General features: G+C 44.9%; 1 protein-coding gene across 1 annotated transcript in view; it reads right to left on the reverse strand.

Annotated features, from left to right (window-relative positions):
- Nucleotides 1-15027, reverse strand: part of PAPPA2 (pappalysin 2) — a gene marked incomplete at both ends in the record, with an annotated part of 293177 nt that extends 278150 nt beyond the window's left edge. Inside the window, one exon of the mRNA XM_079728440.1 lies at nt 14112-15027. Coding sequence (XP_079584566.1) covers nt 14112-15027 — 916 coding nt within the window. The remainder of the gene's footprint in view (nt 1-14111) is intronic.
- Nucleotides 15028-19821: the final 4794 nt, after the last annotated feature.

Below are 19821 nucleotides of genomic sequence, written 5' to 3' on the forward strand. Positions count from 1 at the left end.
ATATCAAAGATCAGAGCAGAAATAATAACATAGAGACTAAAAAGATAATAGAAAAGATCGGCAAAATCAAGAGTTAGTTCTTTGAAAAGATCAATAAAATTGATAAACCTTGAGCTAGACTCCTCAAGAAAAAAAGAGAGAGGACTCGAATAAATAGTCAGAAATGAGAGATGTTATAACTGATACCACAGAAATACAAAGGATTTTAAGAGATTAATATAAACAATCATATACCAACAAATTGGACAACTTTAAAAAAAATGGATAAATTCCTAGAAACATACAACCTTCCAAGGTTGAATCATGGAGAAATATAAAATTTGACAGAGCAATTACTAGTAAGGAGATTGAGTCAGTAATCAAAAACCTTCAAACAAACAAAAGTCCAAGATCAGACAGCTTCACTAGTAATTCTACCAAACAGTCAAAGAAAAATTAATGCCAGTTCCTCTCAAACTCTTCCAAAAATAGAAGAGAATACTTCTAATTCATTATACAAGGCCAGCATTACCCTGATATCAAAACCAGACAAGGATACAACAAGAAAAGAAAATTACAGGCCAATATCCCTGATGAACATAGATGCAAAAATCCTCAACAAAATATTAGCAAACTGAATTCAACAATACATTAGAAGGATCATACACCATGTCAAGTGGGATTCATTCCAGGGATGTGAGAATGGTTTAACATCCATAAATCAACAAATGTGATACACCACGTTAACAAAATGAAGGACAAAACTCATATGATCACCTCAATAGATACCGAAAAAGCATCTGAAAAAATTCAATTTCCATTTATGATAAAAACTCTCAAACAAATTGGGTAGAAGGAATGTAACTCAACGTAACAAAACCTATATATAATAATCCCACAACTAACATTGTACTCAAAGGTGAAAAGTGGAAATCTTTTTCTCTAACATCAGGAACAAGACAAGAGTTCCCACTCTCACCACTTGTATTCAATTTGGTATTGGAAGTTCTAGCCAGAGCAATTAGGCAAGAAAAAAATAAAAGGATCTAAATTGGAGAGAAAGTAGTATACTTGTACCTATTTGTAGCTGACATGATTTTATATATAGAAAACTCTAAGGATTTCACTAAAAAATTGTTAATACTAACACATGAATACAGTAAAACTGCAGGATACAAAATCAATACACAGAAATATGTTGTGTTTCTATGTACTAATAATAAACTATCAGAAAGAGAAATTAAGAAAACAATCCCATTTACAATTGTATCAGAAAGAATAAAATACCCAGGAACGAATTTAACCAAGGAGGTGAAAGCCCTATATATGGAAAATTATGACACATTGATGAAACAAAATGAAGAGGACACATATAAATGGAAAGATATTCTATGCTCATTGGTTAGAAGAATTAATATTGTTAAGATGTGCATATTTGCCCAACCAATCTACAGAATCAATACAATCCCTATCAAAATTCCAATGGCACTTTTCATAGAAATAGAACAAACGATCCTAAAATTTGTATGGAAGCATAAAGGACCCCAAACAGCAAAAGCAATCTTGAGAAAAACAACAAAACTGGGGGCAAAATGCTCCCTGATTTCAAACAATATTACAAAGCTATAGTAATCAAAAGAGTATGGTATTGGCATTAAAACAGAAACAAAGATCAGTAGAAAAGAATAGAGAGCCCAAAATAAATCCACACATATACAATTAATTCATTTATGACAAAGTAGCCAAGAATACACAATGGGGACAAGACTGGCTTCAAAAAATGCTGTTGGGAAAACTGGATAGCCACTTGCAAAAGAATGAAACTAGACAACTATCTTATATCACACACAAAAATTAACTCAAAATGGACTAAAGCTCTGAATGTAAGGCCTGAAACCATAAAACTCCTAGAAGAAAACATAGGCTGTAAGCTCCTTAACATAGGTCTTGGCAAAGATGTTTTTAATCTGACACCAAAAGCAAAAGCAACAAGAACAAAAATAAACAAGTGGGACTATATCAATAAAAAAGCACGTTTATTGCAGTATTACTTATAATAGCCAAGATATGTAAACAATATGTGTCCATCAATAGATGAATGGATTAAGAAGTTTTGGTATATACAATGGAATACTACCCAGCAATGAAAAAGAATGAAATCTTGCCATTTGCAACCACATGGATAGACCTGGATAGCTAATATGCTAGGTGAAATAAGTCAGACAGAGAAAGAAAAAATATCATGAGCTCTCTTATATGTGAAATCTGTAAATATATATAGGAAAAGAAGAAAAACAAACAAAAAACCCAAAAAGCTCATAGATACAGAGAACAGATTGGTGATTGCCAGAGGTGGGGACTGGAAGGGTGAGAGAAATGGGTAAACTGCTTTTGGATTGTTTGTGTTTTAGTTTAAAAAATGGAATTAAAAAAATAAAAATTTAAAATTAAATAAAAATCACATTTTAGATGAATATTTAGGAAAATAGGAAGGTGTTTACAGCTTGTTTATTTTAAAAACTATGTAAATTCTAAAACAATATATATACTTTGATCTAAATTTTATAAAATAACAAATATGTGCTTATTTTCATAAATGCAGATTCACAGGAAAAAGGTTTCTTAATTTTATATTTAACACATTTTCTACAATAAACAACCTCTCTGAGTCCATTTACTTATCTGTAAAATGGAACTAATGATAATGCCTCCTTCATTTGATGATCAAATGCATTAATATAGGTAAAGCCTAATTACAGTAAACACTCAAAAATGTAAGCTGTTATTAATTATGGTTATTTTTATCTTGTTTTCTGATGAATCTCCAGTATCTACAATGGAGCCTGACACACATTAGACACTCAATAAATATTTGTTGAACAAACTGATTAATTAAGAATTATACACTTCATGTAGGACACTGGTAAAATTAAAATCAGATATTTTGGTTGGAATAGATCATAAGGGACATTAAATAAGAGTTAACCAGTTTTGACTTACACTCTGGATGACAAATCAAGAGCCACTGAGGGTTTTAAGTAGCAAAAGATAAGACATGGCAGAAGGTAACCTACTCAGATTTGTTTGTTAGAAAATTGTAATGATGATGCTAGAAAATTTTAAGTAATAATGGTAATGTAAGGACAAAAATAAGTTACCTAGTAAATAGTAAGTTGACTGTTTCCATTCCTATATGGCCTGGAGGTTATTTAAAGGAATTTTGCACTGTTTGGAAAAGCCTAGAAAGCAAAGGGCTTGGGCCACCGTGACACCCAGAACTTCAAAGAAACAGGCCCAGCACTGCCACTGACCTGAAATCAATCTGGGGCAGCAGGAGCCTCCTTCCTAAGGAAGTTTCCTTTATCACCACAGCAAAATGTAACATTGCTTTAAGCATTCATTACCTACTGCCTGGGTGGTTAGCTATTTTCTTGCTAAAAAAGTAATCCACAAGGGCTAGAAAAAAAGCTACCTGGATAGCCAAGCTGGAGTTCTAGTGTGCCTTTCAGAGAGTGGCCAATGTATTTTGGGTCCTCATGCACATCTCCCAGGACAACCCTGCCTCATCCCAACTTCCCCAGACTCTCCCAGGCCTTAATCCAGACCCAAAAATGGCTAAGGGGAGCCAGCCCAGCAGCCAACTGAGAATCCAAAAGGTGGTTAATACTATTCTAGTTAATAGAGCAGACTGAGGAGAGTGCTAGACTCTGCTAGACTCTGCTCCAGGTCTTCACGGCCTCACATCTCATTCATACCTCCATTTGCTGTAATGTGGAGTCCTCTCCCAGCCCCCAACTCCAGAGTGAAACTGCTCTCTCTAAAGTCTCTGATGACTTTCTAACTGCTTCATCCAATGAGCCCACTTCAGGCCTGATGGCTTAGTGGGTGCTCCTATGCCATCTGACACTTTATCTCCATCCTTCTCTCTTTTCCCCAGTTCTGCTGCCTCCCAGGCCTCCTTCAGTCTCTCTCCTTTCTGGCTCTCCTTCTCTAGCCTCGAGGAATTCTCAGGCTCACCGAGACAGGACTGGCCCTCCTAGAGGCCGAGCTGTAATGGTATAGTTACAGGTCAGCTCCCACTGGACAGTGAGCACCTTCCAGGTACAGCCCCTGCCTTACTCATTCTTGATTCCCCAACACGTGACATAATGCCTGATACTTCACCTAATAGGAACTCAATAAATGTTGGATGAATGAATAAATGGATAAATTAACAAATAGAAACCCAAAAAGGTATGTTTCTTTTCTAACCTGCCCAACATGTACCGCAATTACTTGTATCAAAGTTAGCAAATGCTGAGTCACTGCTTGAATGATGATTCACTAACTGATTAAGTTTTAAGCTCTGTGACTTCCCACTCTGATCAGCAACTGGACTTCTAATCCAGAATTGAGCCGCAATGACTGGTCTTGATATCCCAATTGGTTGCCATGGCAATGCTTCAACTTCAAAATGCTCTGAAATTTTGGCTTTCAGTGACTGTATTGTATATCTGGGCAGAACAACTTTTCTTTACGACTCACTTCTGACTCATAAAGAGAATTGGGATGCTTTTGTTTGCCCACTGGGCTTTATTTCCTGGATGTTCTCTTTTTAAAAAAAAAATCCAAAGAGTAGGATTATTTTAAGGCAGGTAATGAAAATGAGAAGGAGGGGATGCTATTATTTTTGGGGCACAAACTTAACATAGAGCTATGCTTTCTAGAAGGTGCTAGGGTCATGGGGTGTATGATGTGAGCAGGAAGGGATTTGATGAGCCCCCAGGGTAACCTAATCCCATGTACTGGAGCACGGAAGCATGGAATTTATGCACTTGTTTATGGCAGCAGACACTGAAGCTAAGGGATGTTCGGGGTATTCAGGCTCAAAATCCAAGCTAACGTGCTGCCTTCCTCTCCTGTTTATTTTGCCTCCTCAAGGCATGGACTACGATGGGAACAAGGAGCAGACCTACTGGAACACACGTCCTGAATGACTCAGATGGGCCGCCAGCCCCAGAGGAACAATAAAGTAGAGCACAAAGGAGGGAGCAGGAGGCGAGGAAAGACAAAGCATTGCCAGTGATGGGCAAATGGGTGAATGTATTTGGGCTGCCAAAGGTGATTCCTACTTTCCAGCTTCACCCCTATTACTCTTAAATATGTCCAATCTGACAACCTGTGCTCCACCCAAGAACTACACCGAGAGTGCCCGTAGCTTTCCATCATCCCTGAGGACTGAGAGAACACACAGCCGACAGAGAATGAGGAGAGAGCGGCCAATGGTGGCATGTGGATCAGCCGGGACCCCTCCCCACTGCACTGTCTCCCTGAGGTTGCGGACACAAAGAAGGGAGACGGTAACTGAAGGTGGGGATGAGGACAGGAAGAGCAATAACCGGTGTCAGGCACTGAAGCTGCAACGTGATAAGGAGGATGATCACACAGTCACGCTCGGAGGAAACACTTCTGTGCTGCCAGCTTTAAGTGAGTCTCCTTCCCCAACCTAAACCCCAAGACACCTGGATGACTCCAGAATCCCAGATCTCATCCTTGCGAGTCAGGCACCAGGTCCTGAACAGAGTGGGCCAGAGTGGGAGATGGCAGTGCTTAAGCACCCAGAGCTGGAATCCAGGCAAAAGTTCAGGACATTATAGGGGTGCTATATGGCCTTTATTTTCCCTTCTCCCCTCTGTTTCTCCTCTTCTTTTCTTCCTGAAGGAGCTGATGCATCAGAATCCGATGCACTGTGACTTTTGAGGGCCTGAGTGTTCCCCATGTGCATGTCACTTGGGGCTCATGCAAGGTGGAAAGTCATAGAAAGTAATGCAGTTCAGGCCAAAGGAGAACTCCCGCCATACAGAGCCAGGCTCAGGGAAGAATGGGCCATCTTAGGATGCCCTTGAGTAGCTGGAGGATGGAGCTTGATGATAGCTCGCATCTCAACCAGTAAGGCCTCCCTCTGATTGTAGAGGCCTCAGCACAGAGGTCCATGTGTCTACTCATTGTACAAGACAACATCACATTTCTCAAAGACTACCCAGGTGCTATCAGATGCAAGCAATGGCCAAGCCCTAGTCTTCAATGAGGCCACAGAAGTCTTTTTAATTTTAGTGGGTCAAAATACAAAACCAAACCCTCATGCATTCCTGGGAATTGCAAAATGGTGCAGCTACTCTGGAGAATGGTCTGGCAGTGCCTCAAAATGTTCAACATAGTTACCATATGCAATTCCACTCCTAGATGCCTACTCAGCAGAAATAAAAACATAAACCCCCTTGTGTACGGTATTCATAGCAGCACTATTCATATAGCCAAAAAGTGGAAGCCACCAAAATGTCCATCAACTGGAGAATAGATTTTTTTAAAAAGTGACATATCTAAGGAATACTACTCAGCAATGAAAAGGAATGAAGCTCTGACGCATACTAAAACGTGATGAACCTCAAGTGAAGGAAACCAGATTCAAAAGACCACATATTATATGAAATGTCCAGAGTAGTCAAATCTATAGAGACAGAAAATAGATTAGTGGTTGTCTCTGGTTATTGTGGATATGAGAAGGAGGAGAGGGAAATGGGGAGTGACTACTAATGAGTAAGGTGTTTCTTTTGGGTAGAATGAAAATGTTCTAAAATTAGATTGTGGTAACAGTTGCACAACTCTGTAAATATTCTAAAAAACATTAATTGTACAGTTTAAACAGGTGAACTTTATGGTATAAAAGTTTTATCTCGATATGCCATTTATAAAAAAAGAAAATATAGTTGACCCTTGAACAACACAAGGGTTGGGGCACCAACCCTCCATGCAGTCAAAAATTCATGTATAACTTATAATAAGTCCTCTGTATTCCCAGTTCCTCCATATCCAGGTTCCACATCCTCAGACTCAACCAACCACGGACCAGTACTGTAGTATTTACTATTGGAAAAAATTCCACATACAAGTAGACCTGCACAGTTCAAACTCATGTTGTTCAATGGTCAACTGTAAATAAATAGAAACTCCATCTGGAATGCTCATACAAAAACCATCAGGACTTGTTTTTTGCAGGAAATTTCTGGGAAGTTTTGTTTTCACTTGAATAAAAGGTGTTTCCCTACCACTGATACTGTCAGTCTCTCTGTAGGTATTATCCTGGATAGGGTAGGACTAGGAAGCAAAGAAAAAGAGGCCTATGGAAGAAGCATGGCATGCAGGGAAGAGTCCTGAATACCAGGTGCTGGCAAACTATGGCCCACAGGCAAGATTGGGACTGCCACCTGTCTTTGAAAATAAAGTTTTACTAAAACACAGCCATGCTCATTCATTTACATATTGTCTATGGCTGCTTGCATGCTCTAACGACAGAATAGTTGTAACAGAGACTATGTGGCCTGCAAAGCTTAAATTTTTTACTACTGTGCCTTTACAGAAAAAGCCTGCCTACCCTGCTCTAGATTCATGAGTCTACTTAAGTCTTGCTGCTTAAATCAAGGTCCACATGCTAGCAGCAGCAGCAGCACCTAGGAGCCTATTAGAAATGCTCCCCCAGACCTACTGAAACAGAATCTGCATTTGCGTTAGTTAGTTGTGTTAGTGCAAGAAGCAGATGCCAAGATGGGGTTCAACATACAAGGATTTTGTTAGGAGAGACAACTAGGAGAGAAAACAGGGAGGGGGCCTGAAAAGACTGGGAGAGCCATCAGTTCATGGTACAGGTCTGACCTGAAAGAAGGAAAGAGAGAAGATGAAGTGGAAGCATTGTAAACTGCTACACAGTCTAAAGAATGATTTGCACGGTGCTTTGTGACCGCCTGGAGGGGTGGGATAGGGAGGGTGGGAGGGAGACGCAAAAGGGAGGGGATATGGGAACATATGTATAACTGATTAAATTTGTTATAAAGCAAAAAAAAATAAAAATAAATTTAAAAAAAAGAATGATCTGCAAGGCCATCACGAGTCCTCAAGGCAGAGACAACTATCAGAGGAGATCTGAATCTCTCAGGAACTGGTTTTCCTTATCCCTGCCACACCAAGGCATGTGGCCTCAGTGCAAATGCAGTGACAAATTCAGAGCACAGCACCTCTGTCCTTGGGCAAGGAAATGCCCCAGAGTTGGCATTCTCATTGCCTCCGCTGCAAGGTGTATTCCCATAGCAGCAAGGACATTTTGAGAAAAATACCAGGTGATCTCTACGCATATTTAAGTTTGAGAAGTAATGCTCTAGAGCAGGATTTGGCAAACTCTACAAAGGGCCTCATAGTAAATATTTTAGGCTTTGCAGGCCATACATTCTCTGTTATAACTACTCAACTCTGCCATTCAAAGTGGGAGCAGCCACAGAGAACACACAATCAAATGGGGGTGGCTGGGTTCTAATAAAACTTTATTTACAAAAATAGGCTTCAGCTTTGGACCTGATGTGGCCCAGAGGCCAGAGTACACCAACATCTGCTCTAGAGTTATGGGGTTTAAACTTTTTAGAAGCAACTAAACTCTTTTTTTCATATGAAACAGGTAAGACAGGGGCTGCTCCTCTTGATGGTGGGCAGACAGCCCTGTGCCCAACAGTTCCCCTCAAACCTCCTGAGACGCCTCTGCAGGCAGCAGAAGTAGAATTTGAAAGCCACTGCCCTGGTTCCCCACAAAGAGCCTCCAGTTACAGAAAGTAACTTCTTTCCCCCTTTTCTCATTCCTAGTGGGCATGAGCAACCTAAATTTCTACTTTATCTGTTCTACAAACATAGCTGAGGGTCTAACACTGTGCTAGATATTTTGGGATGACAAAAGTGAACCAGACATGCCCTTGTTTCCTGGGCAACTTTCAGTAAATAAAAATGAGACATGTACAGAACCTCTGAGGCAGGAAGCAATGTGCACCCCAGGAAACCACAGGTAAAGGGCTGTGCAAGCAGGGAAATGGAGGACACCACCTTCACACAGGGAATCGTGAAGACTCCGCGGACGAGGGGCAGTGAGCTGTGAAAGGAGGGGCAGAGTGACAATCTGTTGTACTTCTCAAACCAGACCTGGCCTCTCTTCTGGAGGGCCGTATCGTCACAGCATAAAAACTCTTCTATACACAGATGTTAACTTACAACCATCAGGACATATGGCTTGCCCATCAGAGTGGGCAAACCCACCCCCAGAGACCAACGACTTCACATCCATGGTTCTTCCATGCCAAGGGCGGGGTTGTATGACCTCACTACATATCTGGGTCGAGATCAAGGAGCAGAGCTAACTGTGGAATAAAATGGGCAACTCCTCAGGGTCCCATGAAGGCAAACACTCTGACCTTGACCATCACTGCAATGTAGGAAGAGGCAACTGAGGGCTGTAGAAACCTCATCTTCCAAGGAGCCCTGGGAAAGGTATAGACGTGGCTCTTCATCTGTTACTGAATCCTTCTGGATAAAGGGCGAGATAGCACACATGGCCTTCCTTTTAAATTCTCTTTATATCTATGTGGATACTTTTGTGTGTGAATCTGTGAAGCTCCACACCCCACACCAACAAAACTCCTCACCCTGAGGACGCCACTCCCTTACTGGGAGAAGAGGTTGTTACATCGTCCTGTGAAATCTCATTTCTCACGTGTCATTCAAAACAAAAAGCTATCAATATGCCTTAACCAAGGTCAGCAGACGCTAGCTACCAGGAAATCCAGAGAGCTCTGAAAGTTATGTGAACTACATGACACGGACATTTTTCTGGAAAGTGAGCATAGCTTCCATCATATTCTCAGAAGAGTGTATGACCCCAGAAAAAGCCTTGGACCATTGTCCAATGTATTAAATAGTATTGCCCACGCTAAAAATAATGATTTTTTTTAAAAAAAAAAAACAGAGTCTTTTCAAGCCACTGATTCTACAGTGTTCTCAATCATCTTGAGACCATCTTGCAAAAAACCCTATTTACCGTCATTCCTATTTTACAGATTAGCAAACTAAATTCCTAAGAAATTAATATCCTAACTGAGGAAGGATTGCAGGTTGGTGGGTTAACACCAAAGATGCATTGGTTAACACACTGCTCTTAGCAATGATCACCTCCCGCTGTTAATACCACTTCGTAAATAAATTCCACGGTCAAGCCTGTGTTGGGCACTTTACATACATGATTCAATTCAACATTGTAACAACTCTGCAAGACATTATCTCATTTCTCAATCTGAGGACACCAAAGCTCAGAAAAGTTTAATGGATTGCCGCAGGTCGCAGCACTGATTAAGTGTCAGATGGGGTCTGATTCCAGGTCTGTCTGACTCCCAAACTCTGCCCTGGAATCTCCTCTGAAACTTGGATCCTCAGAAAAGAAAAACTCATCTTCAAGTCAGGGGCAGTTTCTTAGACATCTTTGTATTCCCCACAGAGCCTTGCCCTGCTCTGCATGGCAAGGCACTCAATAAATATTTGTTGAGTGAAGAAACGTGGGCTCGGGCTCCAGTTCTGCCATGGACTTACTGACTCAGTCTCCTGCCTCTTGGAGCTGCAGGTGGTTACTCAGCTGGGCAACTTCAGGGAACATTTGAAATCAATTATGGGTGAGGAGGAACCTATTAAGAGGTCCTCTTCTGTGTATGCTGGGGTTGAAGGAGAGGAAAGGAAGTTGAGAAGGAGAGAAACAGGATGGTTTCAGGGTTGGGTGCTGGAGCTTAAAGATTTCACAGGAGGATGGAACAGAATTTGGCTTAAGTCCACTGCTGAGTTCCAACAGCCTATCCAAATGGGATCCTGACCTCAGGCTACTCCTTGGTGGCCACAAATCCCTGAATTGCCACGCCCCTGAGTAGTTACTTTTATGGAGGCCCCTACACTGGAGCAGCCACACACAGTCTTTTCCTAGGCCCTCTTGCCCCACGTCAGAACTACAGGAGATTGGCAACTTCAGAAGGTCTAACTTTCAGGGGGCCCAGCACCATCACTCCCCCTCCAGGGACCAGAATCTTACCAGTGAAAGCCTGTGAGGCCTGCACTGTCCTTGGCTCTAAATGAAAGTATTCCAACAATCCATCCAGAATCCAACTTCCTATTTTGGAAGCACGTGGGAGTTAGGGGTGGGGGGAGGGAGGTAACTCTAGTTGATCTTGTTTTCTTTACCAGATTCTACAAGTGCCAGTTAGTCACAACCCAAAGAATGCCACTTTAGCCCTTTCACATAGGCCCTGCAGAAAGACTTGTATGAAGCGGACCCTAAGGGATGCCTACCAACAATGCTCTGGGAGGGGATGATTAAATACCTCCCAGAGGCCTGGGGAAAGGACAGCCCTCCGAGAAACCAGACACATTCCCCACTGCGTGGCTTCCAAGCACCGCCTACTCTCCTGTGCACGAAGCAACGCTGCCACCTAGTGCCCTGTGTGGGAAGTATTCCCTGAGGTCTCCCATCTCAGGGGGGTTCCTCTACAAGGGCTGGTGCAGCTGAATCACTTAATATATCTGCCAAGGAGGAAATGCCCCAGGTTTGGTAGATGGAGAACCGGGAAACTGGGTCTATGTTAAGTAGGTAGAATCTGAGGTTTGAGAGCTGTTGGAAAAGAGTATGGGAGCCAAGTTCTGCAACATCTTGGGTTATCCTCAGTGGAGCAGCAGAACTTCCATGGTTGAATTGTACTTAGCTCTCAGGAACACAGTTCAGTTGTGGTCATTCTGCACAGCTGAAGGCCAACCAGCCCAGGAGCAGGCAGTGACCAAATAAAAGGACCAGTGCTAGGGTCGGAGAGGGAATTTGGGCTGATCTGTTGGTAGGAGTGAGTAAATTAGCGAATCGGAGACCTTTATTCTGGGAGGAGGGCGGGGTGGGGGTGGGACTAGCCTTGGCCCTTCATGGTTCTCAGCCCTGGGGCCCCCAGGGGAAGTGTGCGGAGCCGAGCACAATGAGTAGACAAGGATGCCTATGTCCTTGGGAACCCGGTTGCTAGAATCCTAAAGAATGAAAGCCTTGTTCCCAGCCCCCATCTCTCCCAGACTTTTACCCTAAATCTTTCCTGAATATTTTCTGATGTGCACAAATCTGAACAGAGATACAGGGTGGGAGGTGGAGAGGAGATAGACCTGCGTATTCCCTGCGCTCCACCTTCCTGGTGCGGACCTATAGGGGAAATACCAGCTCACCTGCAGGAACGCTTTGATTTGAAGAGAAAGAAACCTCCGAGCTAGACTGTCTGCGAAAGAGTTCCTGCCTAATTTTACATGCTTAGGGAGGTTATGAGGATTCAGGTGGGCACTTTGGAGAAGGATCTGAGTGTGTGCTGTGGCAGGGTGGAGGTGGGCACAGGAGGGAGATGTACAGGCTTGCGGGGGGGGGGGTGGGGTGAGGGAGGAGGTGCATCAAGGAAGGCCGTAATTGGAATCAAATCCTGACCCTGTTCTCCCCGCTGCAGAGCAGGAGACAGAAGGACATGAAAGGGATGGGAAGACCCACTGTCCAGAATCTGTTCCCTCAGCCTTGGGTTTTAACAACTCAAAGCACTGGTCTCTTAGAGCCTCCCTCCTATATTCCTGCTGGATCCTTCTCTGATTCTTCAGAGCCAGGGAACTGATCCCAGGTCCCTATGCCGCTACTGCCAGAGGAGGGGTAAGCAGAGTGGTAGGCCCCGGTCTAGACTGCAAGCACACAGTTTCCCTGGCAGATGGGTACTAGGAAGTGAGATTAGGCAGCAACAAGATGTCATCTGGGAAAAACTGTGAAGCTGCCAATTCTGATCAGATAATCATCTCATTATTTCTTCCATTTGGCCCCAGAATAAGGATTTCCTTCTACTCTTTCTCTGCCCCCACCTATCTCACAGCCCAGCCCCTTCTCTATCCCCTCCCTTCACCCTCTCCCACCCCAAAATAAAATCACGCAAAACCACAAGACTCTAGAGTGCTCAGTGTCTGGGAATCCCAGCTTCCAAAAGAGAAATCACAGCCAAAGAGGGGGAGACAGCGTGTCCGGAAGGGATGTTCCAGCAACACCCCATTGCAAGAGGCTCCCTCCTTCCAGATTTCTTTCTCCAGTCTGAAACTTATTTGCAGGCATCCAGTAACCTGAGAAGTTTTTAATATGGGGAGCTGTCAAGCCTTTGAGGGGTTCTGGAGTTCCACTCCCAGTCTGCCTCTGGCATACCTCTCATTCCTTCTGTTACCCCCTCGATGTCCTAGGACTGGCAAACATCAAACGGTGTTGTGGACAATCCAGATTAATAAGATTTAAATGGTTCTACTAGGTGCCTAGCCTTGTGTGAGGTTCTGTCACGGGGGGCTCCAGAGGGATGATGAGAAACTGAATGATGAAGTATCACATCTAACCCCCAACCACCCCTTGCCTGAAACCAATCCCCCCACCACCGAAGTAAGGCAAAGTAGACATTCCTAACCCCACTCTTTTCTTTGTATTTCTGGATGACTTCCCATGAAAGCCAAGATCTGGGTATAGAGTAAAATAAAGGTGGGTAGTGTTCCCAAACACTGCCCCTGATTAAAACTATAGGTGCATTTTAGGTCCCTTTTACAACGGCCAGGGCAAGAAGCCAGGGTCCTGGCTTGTGAGTGCCCACCTTTTTCAGTAGACCTTGCTCTTCCTAGGCTGGACTCAGTCATGATTTTTAGGACAAAGCAAAGGGGACTCAAGGACCTGGACAAGGTAGTAGCTTTCTGCTACATTCCAGGGCTGCTCAGAGAAAAGGAAACCAACCAGGACCCATTGGCTGTGTACCTGGCAGCCTTGTTCTCTCGCTGCCTAGCCCAGCCCAGGCTTGACTCACTGCCCAGGTCTTTACCCTTTCATGTAGTTTCAAAGTTGCCTGGGTATCTCATACTGGGCTATGAGAAATGGAGTGTGACACCTCTTCCCCACTGACAAAGAACCAGAGATCTTCCCCTTTAAAGAGGGATAAGAGAGTGAGCTGGAGGTCTCCTAAGTGCCAGCACAATGTATAGAACCACATGAGATCAATACAAGGGACAAATGCTCTTGTGGTTACAGAGTCATTAAGGTAGATGATGTCTGGAATCCTGCTGCGCAGATGAATAAAGGCCCTTCCCCCTCTGAGCTCAGCCAGCCCTCCCTGGCCCTCCTGCTCTGTCCCTTTCCCCTCCTTGCCCCCAAAGACTAACCTCATCAAAAAAGGAAGCCAACCCTACCCCCACGGACTACGGAAAGCCCAGGAGTGGGTTATTACCTGCAATGATGGCTGGGCTGTTCTGTCCTCCCTCCGGTTTCACCCAGGCTTCCACTGTGAACGCCTCCCGGGGAATGTCAGCCAGCACTTCTGGACGCAGCAACAGCTGCTCCCGCCTCCCAGAGAAGTACAAAACAGGCAATCCTCCTTGGGGGCTAAAGGTCTCTGCTTCCCAGTCGGGGTCCCCTCCACCATTCTGGATGCCGCCCTCCGAAGAGCTGGTTCTGACCCCATGCATAAGGGGATGCTTAGACCAAGGTTGGAAGGGCCGGGGAGCAACACTGGGGTCTCCCTGCACACCTCCTGCCTGCCCCTTCGCCACCTGGCGACGACGCCTCGTCTTGGTCCGGCCCTTCCTTTGGGTCTCTGGTCCGGGTTCCTTCTGGCGTGGGAGGGTGGTGATCTTGGTGGCAGCCAAGGCTCCATGTTCTTGAGTCCCAGCCTCACCTAGAGGCTCCTTGGATCCTTGATCGCCAGGATAAGTGTCATCATCTCCCAGTAGCTCCGACTGCCCAATAGGACCATCCCCTACCCACAGGGCAGCTGGCCGCTCAGCCTCACTTGCCACTCCTGCACTTCCAGTCAGGTCTGGGGGAACAGAGCTCACGGCCATTCCCTCGGCATCTGGCTTACTGCGCCCTGCATGGTACGTTCCTTGATCCCCCGCAGGGTAGGGTCTCAGGTAGTTCCCAGGTCTGCTGGGGTAGACCCCAAAGAGGTGATGCTGAGGGGCAGCTCTGGGTCTTCTAACCTTGGCCCCCAGCCAACAGCGTTCTCCTTCCAACAGCACCTGATTCAGGTGTCCTCTTTGAGCCAGGGATCTCTTGCGTGTCCAGCCCAGCTCAGAGCTAACAGTACTGAGCTCCCACCCAGCCAGAATCACCAGGCTTATTCTCAGAATCTTTAAGCACATCATACCTCCGCTGGCTCTTTATACAGAACCAGAAGTCAACTTCTGGGTACCACACCAGGGTGATGGAGAGAAGAGAAAGAGACAGCTAGCAGTGGATTCACAGTCAGCGGGCAAACTGTTTTGTTCAGGGACCAAACTTTTTCAAGCAGCCCCAAAAGAGAACCTCTTCTGGCTACCTGCGCTGGGTGCTGGGCCAGCGTGGCCTCTGTACCTCACCCACCGTATGTGTTTCCCTCACCCTTCTCCCTTGACCTCTCTCTCCTTGCTCTAGTTTAGTCCTTGCAGAATGAAGTTCGTTTCTCTGGGTTCCTGTGAATTTCTTCCAGAGAGCTCAGGTTTCTCTCTTTTTCTTTCTTCAATAGCCCCTCCCCTCGCTGATACTAGATGAGGGACACCTGGGCATGAGCCAAAGCCTGTCAAATACACACTCACTCACAAACACATACCGCTCACTACCTGAAGTCATTACAAAGAATCTGAGCTTCTAATTTTCTTTTCTCTCTCCTTCCTCCTTCCCTAGGAGTTACCTTCTCTTTGTAGTCTTTAACCTCAAATACATCCACCTTCCAATAAACTGCTAGAAAAACTGGTCTACAGACACACAGAATTTGATGCTTATTATCTAAAAAGCCAAAAAGAATCTGGGGGCACAAAAATCCCAGCTGGTACTTAACCTTCACTCTCCAGATGTCCTCCTCAGCCAGCTCTCCATCCAGCCTCCAGTCTGCCTGTGCAGGTCAGAATGTTTCCCTCAGCTCCGTGCTTGGGGTTGGTAAGTGTTAAAGGTTTTTTGTTTGTTTGTTTGTTTGTTTTATCCCCTTCTAACTTGTTGCTGTGCTGTAAGTCTCCGTAAAGTTCTCCTTTGGGGTGCCAGTCTGGTGTCCTAGTAACCTTATGAGTCTGAGAGCCCTTGACTTCACCTTCTGTGAGTCTTGTGGGTCCCTGGGAAGATGGAAAAGAGAGCGAGAAGAAGAGCATAGCCTTCAGGGGACCTGTTCTCTCCGGTCCTTCCTGCTCCCCTTCTCTCCCTTTCTCTCTGCCTGTAATTATCTTCTTGTTTGTTTCACTTAAAGACAATGATGATGTCAAAGCTAATAAGTTCGGTGCATCTCTCCACCTACTCCCTGTCCCCTCCTCCCTCCTGAAAACCTCCCCACCTCACTGAGGCACAGGGGACAGACGCCACTCTTGGTTTCCCCAGTAAACATTTCTTGCTTTCTCTTCCAGCAGCTGCAGCCTACACAATCAATAGCCAACAATCAATACTGTTTTGGAGCACTCTTTTCTGTGTGTATTCTCTCTCTCTCTCTCTCCACACACATACACACTCACACATGTGTTGTGAACAGACTTGCTTACTGCCTGATAAATCCACACTAGGCTTTTAGGGACCACTTGCATCTTTCTTTTGTTTTGCCACACACCTCCTGTATTTTTTCTTATTTCAATCATTTGGGATTTAAAAGAACAATACCCCAAAATCACTTTATAGGAGACATTGGGAGAAAGGAGAAATCAATTATCCTGCTGCAAGAAGCATTCAATGGAAATGCCATGGATTTGTACGATACAGGTCTTCTTATTCTCACTCAAGTTTCTCACTCTGAAGTTACTAAAAGTCACCATATGCTGAGTGAGCAAATAAACAAAAGAGATGCTCAAAATAAGTAAATTACAAAAATAAACAGCTAGACCCAAGCAGCTATTTTTTAAATTGATTTGAAATGAATGGATCAAATGTGAAAGTAAATAATGGGATTTTAACCTCCATAATAATGTTTGCCTAGATGTAAGCTATCTCAGAGTCCTACTGCCTAAACACAAGTGCGTGTATACACACACACACACACACACAAACACACACACAGCATGATTCTGAATTCTCAACACAGGTGAGGATGTTTGACCACAGGTGAGTACAATACAGGTAGAGAAATACATTGATTGGGTCCTTCATTCAATAGTAAGAAAAATCACTTACAGTTCTAAAATCACTGCTTGTGTTGCCCACATATAAAACATGCAGCCCACATACTTTGGAGTATGATCACACTGCCTCTTTTGCCTTGGGTCTCCTCATCGTCTTCTAAACTCCTCTCCTCTAGCTAATAACTGACTTACGTGCTTTAAGAATGCTGTATCCTAAGCACCCCATCCCTGGCATGCCCTGTTTCCCTAAGCAGCATCCACTGAAGCCTCAAAGCAAGTCCCCAAAGAAGATATCAATTCAGGCACGTGGATACCACTACACAGAGATCCCTCAATCCTAGACTGTCCTTCTCCCTCTTATCACCTCCCTGTCTCCCTTCACTTTTCTGACTCAGCCCTTTTCCCTCCCCCTCACCCCAAGCAGCTCAACAGAAATTGGGGCTTGGGTAGGGGGTAGGGAGAGATTACAGAGAAAGACAGAAAAGCAGAGGAGATAGAGACAGAGAGAGAGAAACCAGGAGAGAAAGGAGGGAAGGAAGGAGAGGAACCTTCGTTTAAATGAAGGGAAGATACCCAGGTAAGAAAAGGAGAAGTAAACTCCCCCCTCCCTCATGCCACCCCCAGGACCCTCAGAAAAAGGTTTCATACCATTCATTTCAGGAAGGAGGGATAACACAGCAAGGAAGAAGAGTTCCGCCGTGCTTTTCTCCCCCTTTTAGTATGTGAATGATCTTGCATCCCCTATAGGTCTCTCCTGGCTCTCAGCTGCTAGTAATCCATTCATAAGGTTTCAAGAAGCTACACAAAACTCAAGCTTCCAGTTTAGTTTCTCTCTTCTCCCCTTCATTCCTTTGCTCACCACTCTCCTTCAGCTCTTGGCAGTCCAAAGTTTAAAAAAAAATGTTGAACCATTTCTGTGTTTTCCTCCTGTTGTAACTTTTGCTGTGACATCATAACCCTGCCCACCAACACCCCACCTCTCTCTCTCCTTTCCATCCCACCCCTCATCAGCCCCATGCCCCCAAAATACCCCCCACGGGGAAGAAGGGCTCCTGTCAGTTCCAACCTGTGAAAACACAAAGCTACTGGAAGGTGCCCCCTCTCCCCTCGGTCCCCCTCCTCTCTTCCCCTCCCTGCCTTACCCACCGCTCAGCCACGGCTCTCCCAAGGCTTTAACAATGATCCCATCTGTTTGACATGTGCGGAAAGGTGGGCTGGATTCAAATAATCTGTCAAGTGAATCATCAAAAACCCAGCAACCCCCTCCTCAATTCCATCGCACACGGTCACACAGCAGACCCCAGCCAAAGTGTGAGAGAAGTCAGACTTGCACACCACCCACCCTGGATGCCAGGGAGAAAGACACCAAACATGCCAAAGGAAACGCACATTTATATATATGTATAAATTCTGTGGCTTATTTGTTTATGACAAACACCCACACCCCAAGTCTCCTACGCCTCTTCCCCAAACCCTGCCACTCCACAAGTGCACAGATTGGAAAACTGGTAGAATCTGTTTTGAAATCTCCAACGAGAGGGTTTTTCCCCCTTTTTTTCACTCCAAAGCACTATCTGTGGCGATCAGACTCGAGCAGGGTTGCCAGCAAATGCAGGAGGCCCCTTCTAGGGTACAGGCTTTCAAACCAGCGAAGCTAGAGGGAATGGATTTAAGGACACACAGCAGGAGCTGGCTGAATTTATTTTATTTTGACGGGGGTAGTTGGGGGAGGAATATCATTTCTGAAATGCCCAAGGAATGAAGGGAGAGGATATGGATTTCTTAAACAGTTTTTGCAAGAGGAGCGGTGTCTTGTTCTGCAGGTAAATCTATAAGGCAAGAAATTGGAGCTTACAGATAAACAAGGACCGAGAGGGAGAGGGAGGGAAAGGGGAAGGAGGGAAGAGAGGGGAGAGGGAGAGGGGATGGGGAGATGGGGACGTGGAGAGAGGAGAGAAGGGGAGAAGGACAGAAGGGGGCGAGGGGAAAAGAGGAGGAGGGGAAGAGGGAGGAGGGAGGAAAGAAGGAGAGGGGGAAAGGAGGGAGGGGGAGGGGAGGGATGGAAGAGGAAAGGGGAGAAATGGAAGGGGGAGGGGAGGGGGACGAAGGGAAAAGACAAGAGTCTGGGAGGAGAAAGGACTGAAAAAGAAAAGCAGGGAAGAGAGGAGGGAAGAATGAGACAGAGAGGAAGAGAAAAAGAGAAAGGGGTGGTGAGGCACATAAAATATGGAGACCAGGAAGGCAGTTAGATCCATGATGGTTAAACATAAAGGAGTCAGAGAGGCAGGTGAAGGGACACACCATAAAATGGGGTAGAGGTTTGGTTTTACACACAGAAAACAAAGGGCACACAGTGAAGGGATTCACTCTTAGTGATCGGACACACTGAAAAACATTAGATTGCCAGGGTGCAACCTTGTTTCTTTAAGTAAACCCCTATCCCTTCCTCCTTCCCTGCCCACATCTCTTCCTCCAATCCCCACCTCCACCTTCCTTCATGCACCTTTTTGTTCCCAGCATTATCTTCCCCTGGAGAATTCAGGAGTAAAATTCAGAACCCACCTACCCACCCTCCAAATAAAACCCCACCCTTAATAGCCCCTTTCTTTGCTTCTATCCTCAGAGAGTCCTGCGTCCTCTTATCTAAAGACTGAGCTGTTTGTGACAATATGCACTTCATTTCAACCCAAATTATACTATGTTTCCTTTAAGCCCAGGACCTCAGGGCTGTTTTGCTTGTATTTGCTGCCATAGTGGGGCTGGTCAGTTTCCATCAGCCTTGTCATCATTATTATTAAGAGTCTTTGAGCAAAGGGAGAAGCCAGTCCACGCTGGCGTCCACCTGCAGTAGAGAGCTACAGTGGGGAG

The sequence above is a fragment of the Hyperoodon ampullatus genome (assembly GCF_949752795.1).
Source record: "Hyperoodon ampullatus genome assembly, chromosome: 2".
In the NCBI taxonomy this organism is placed as follows: Eukaryota; Metazoa; Chordata; class Mammalia; order Artiodactyla; family Ziphiidae; genus Hyperoodon; species Hyperoodon ampullatus.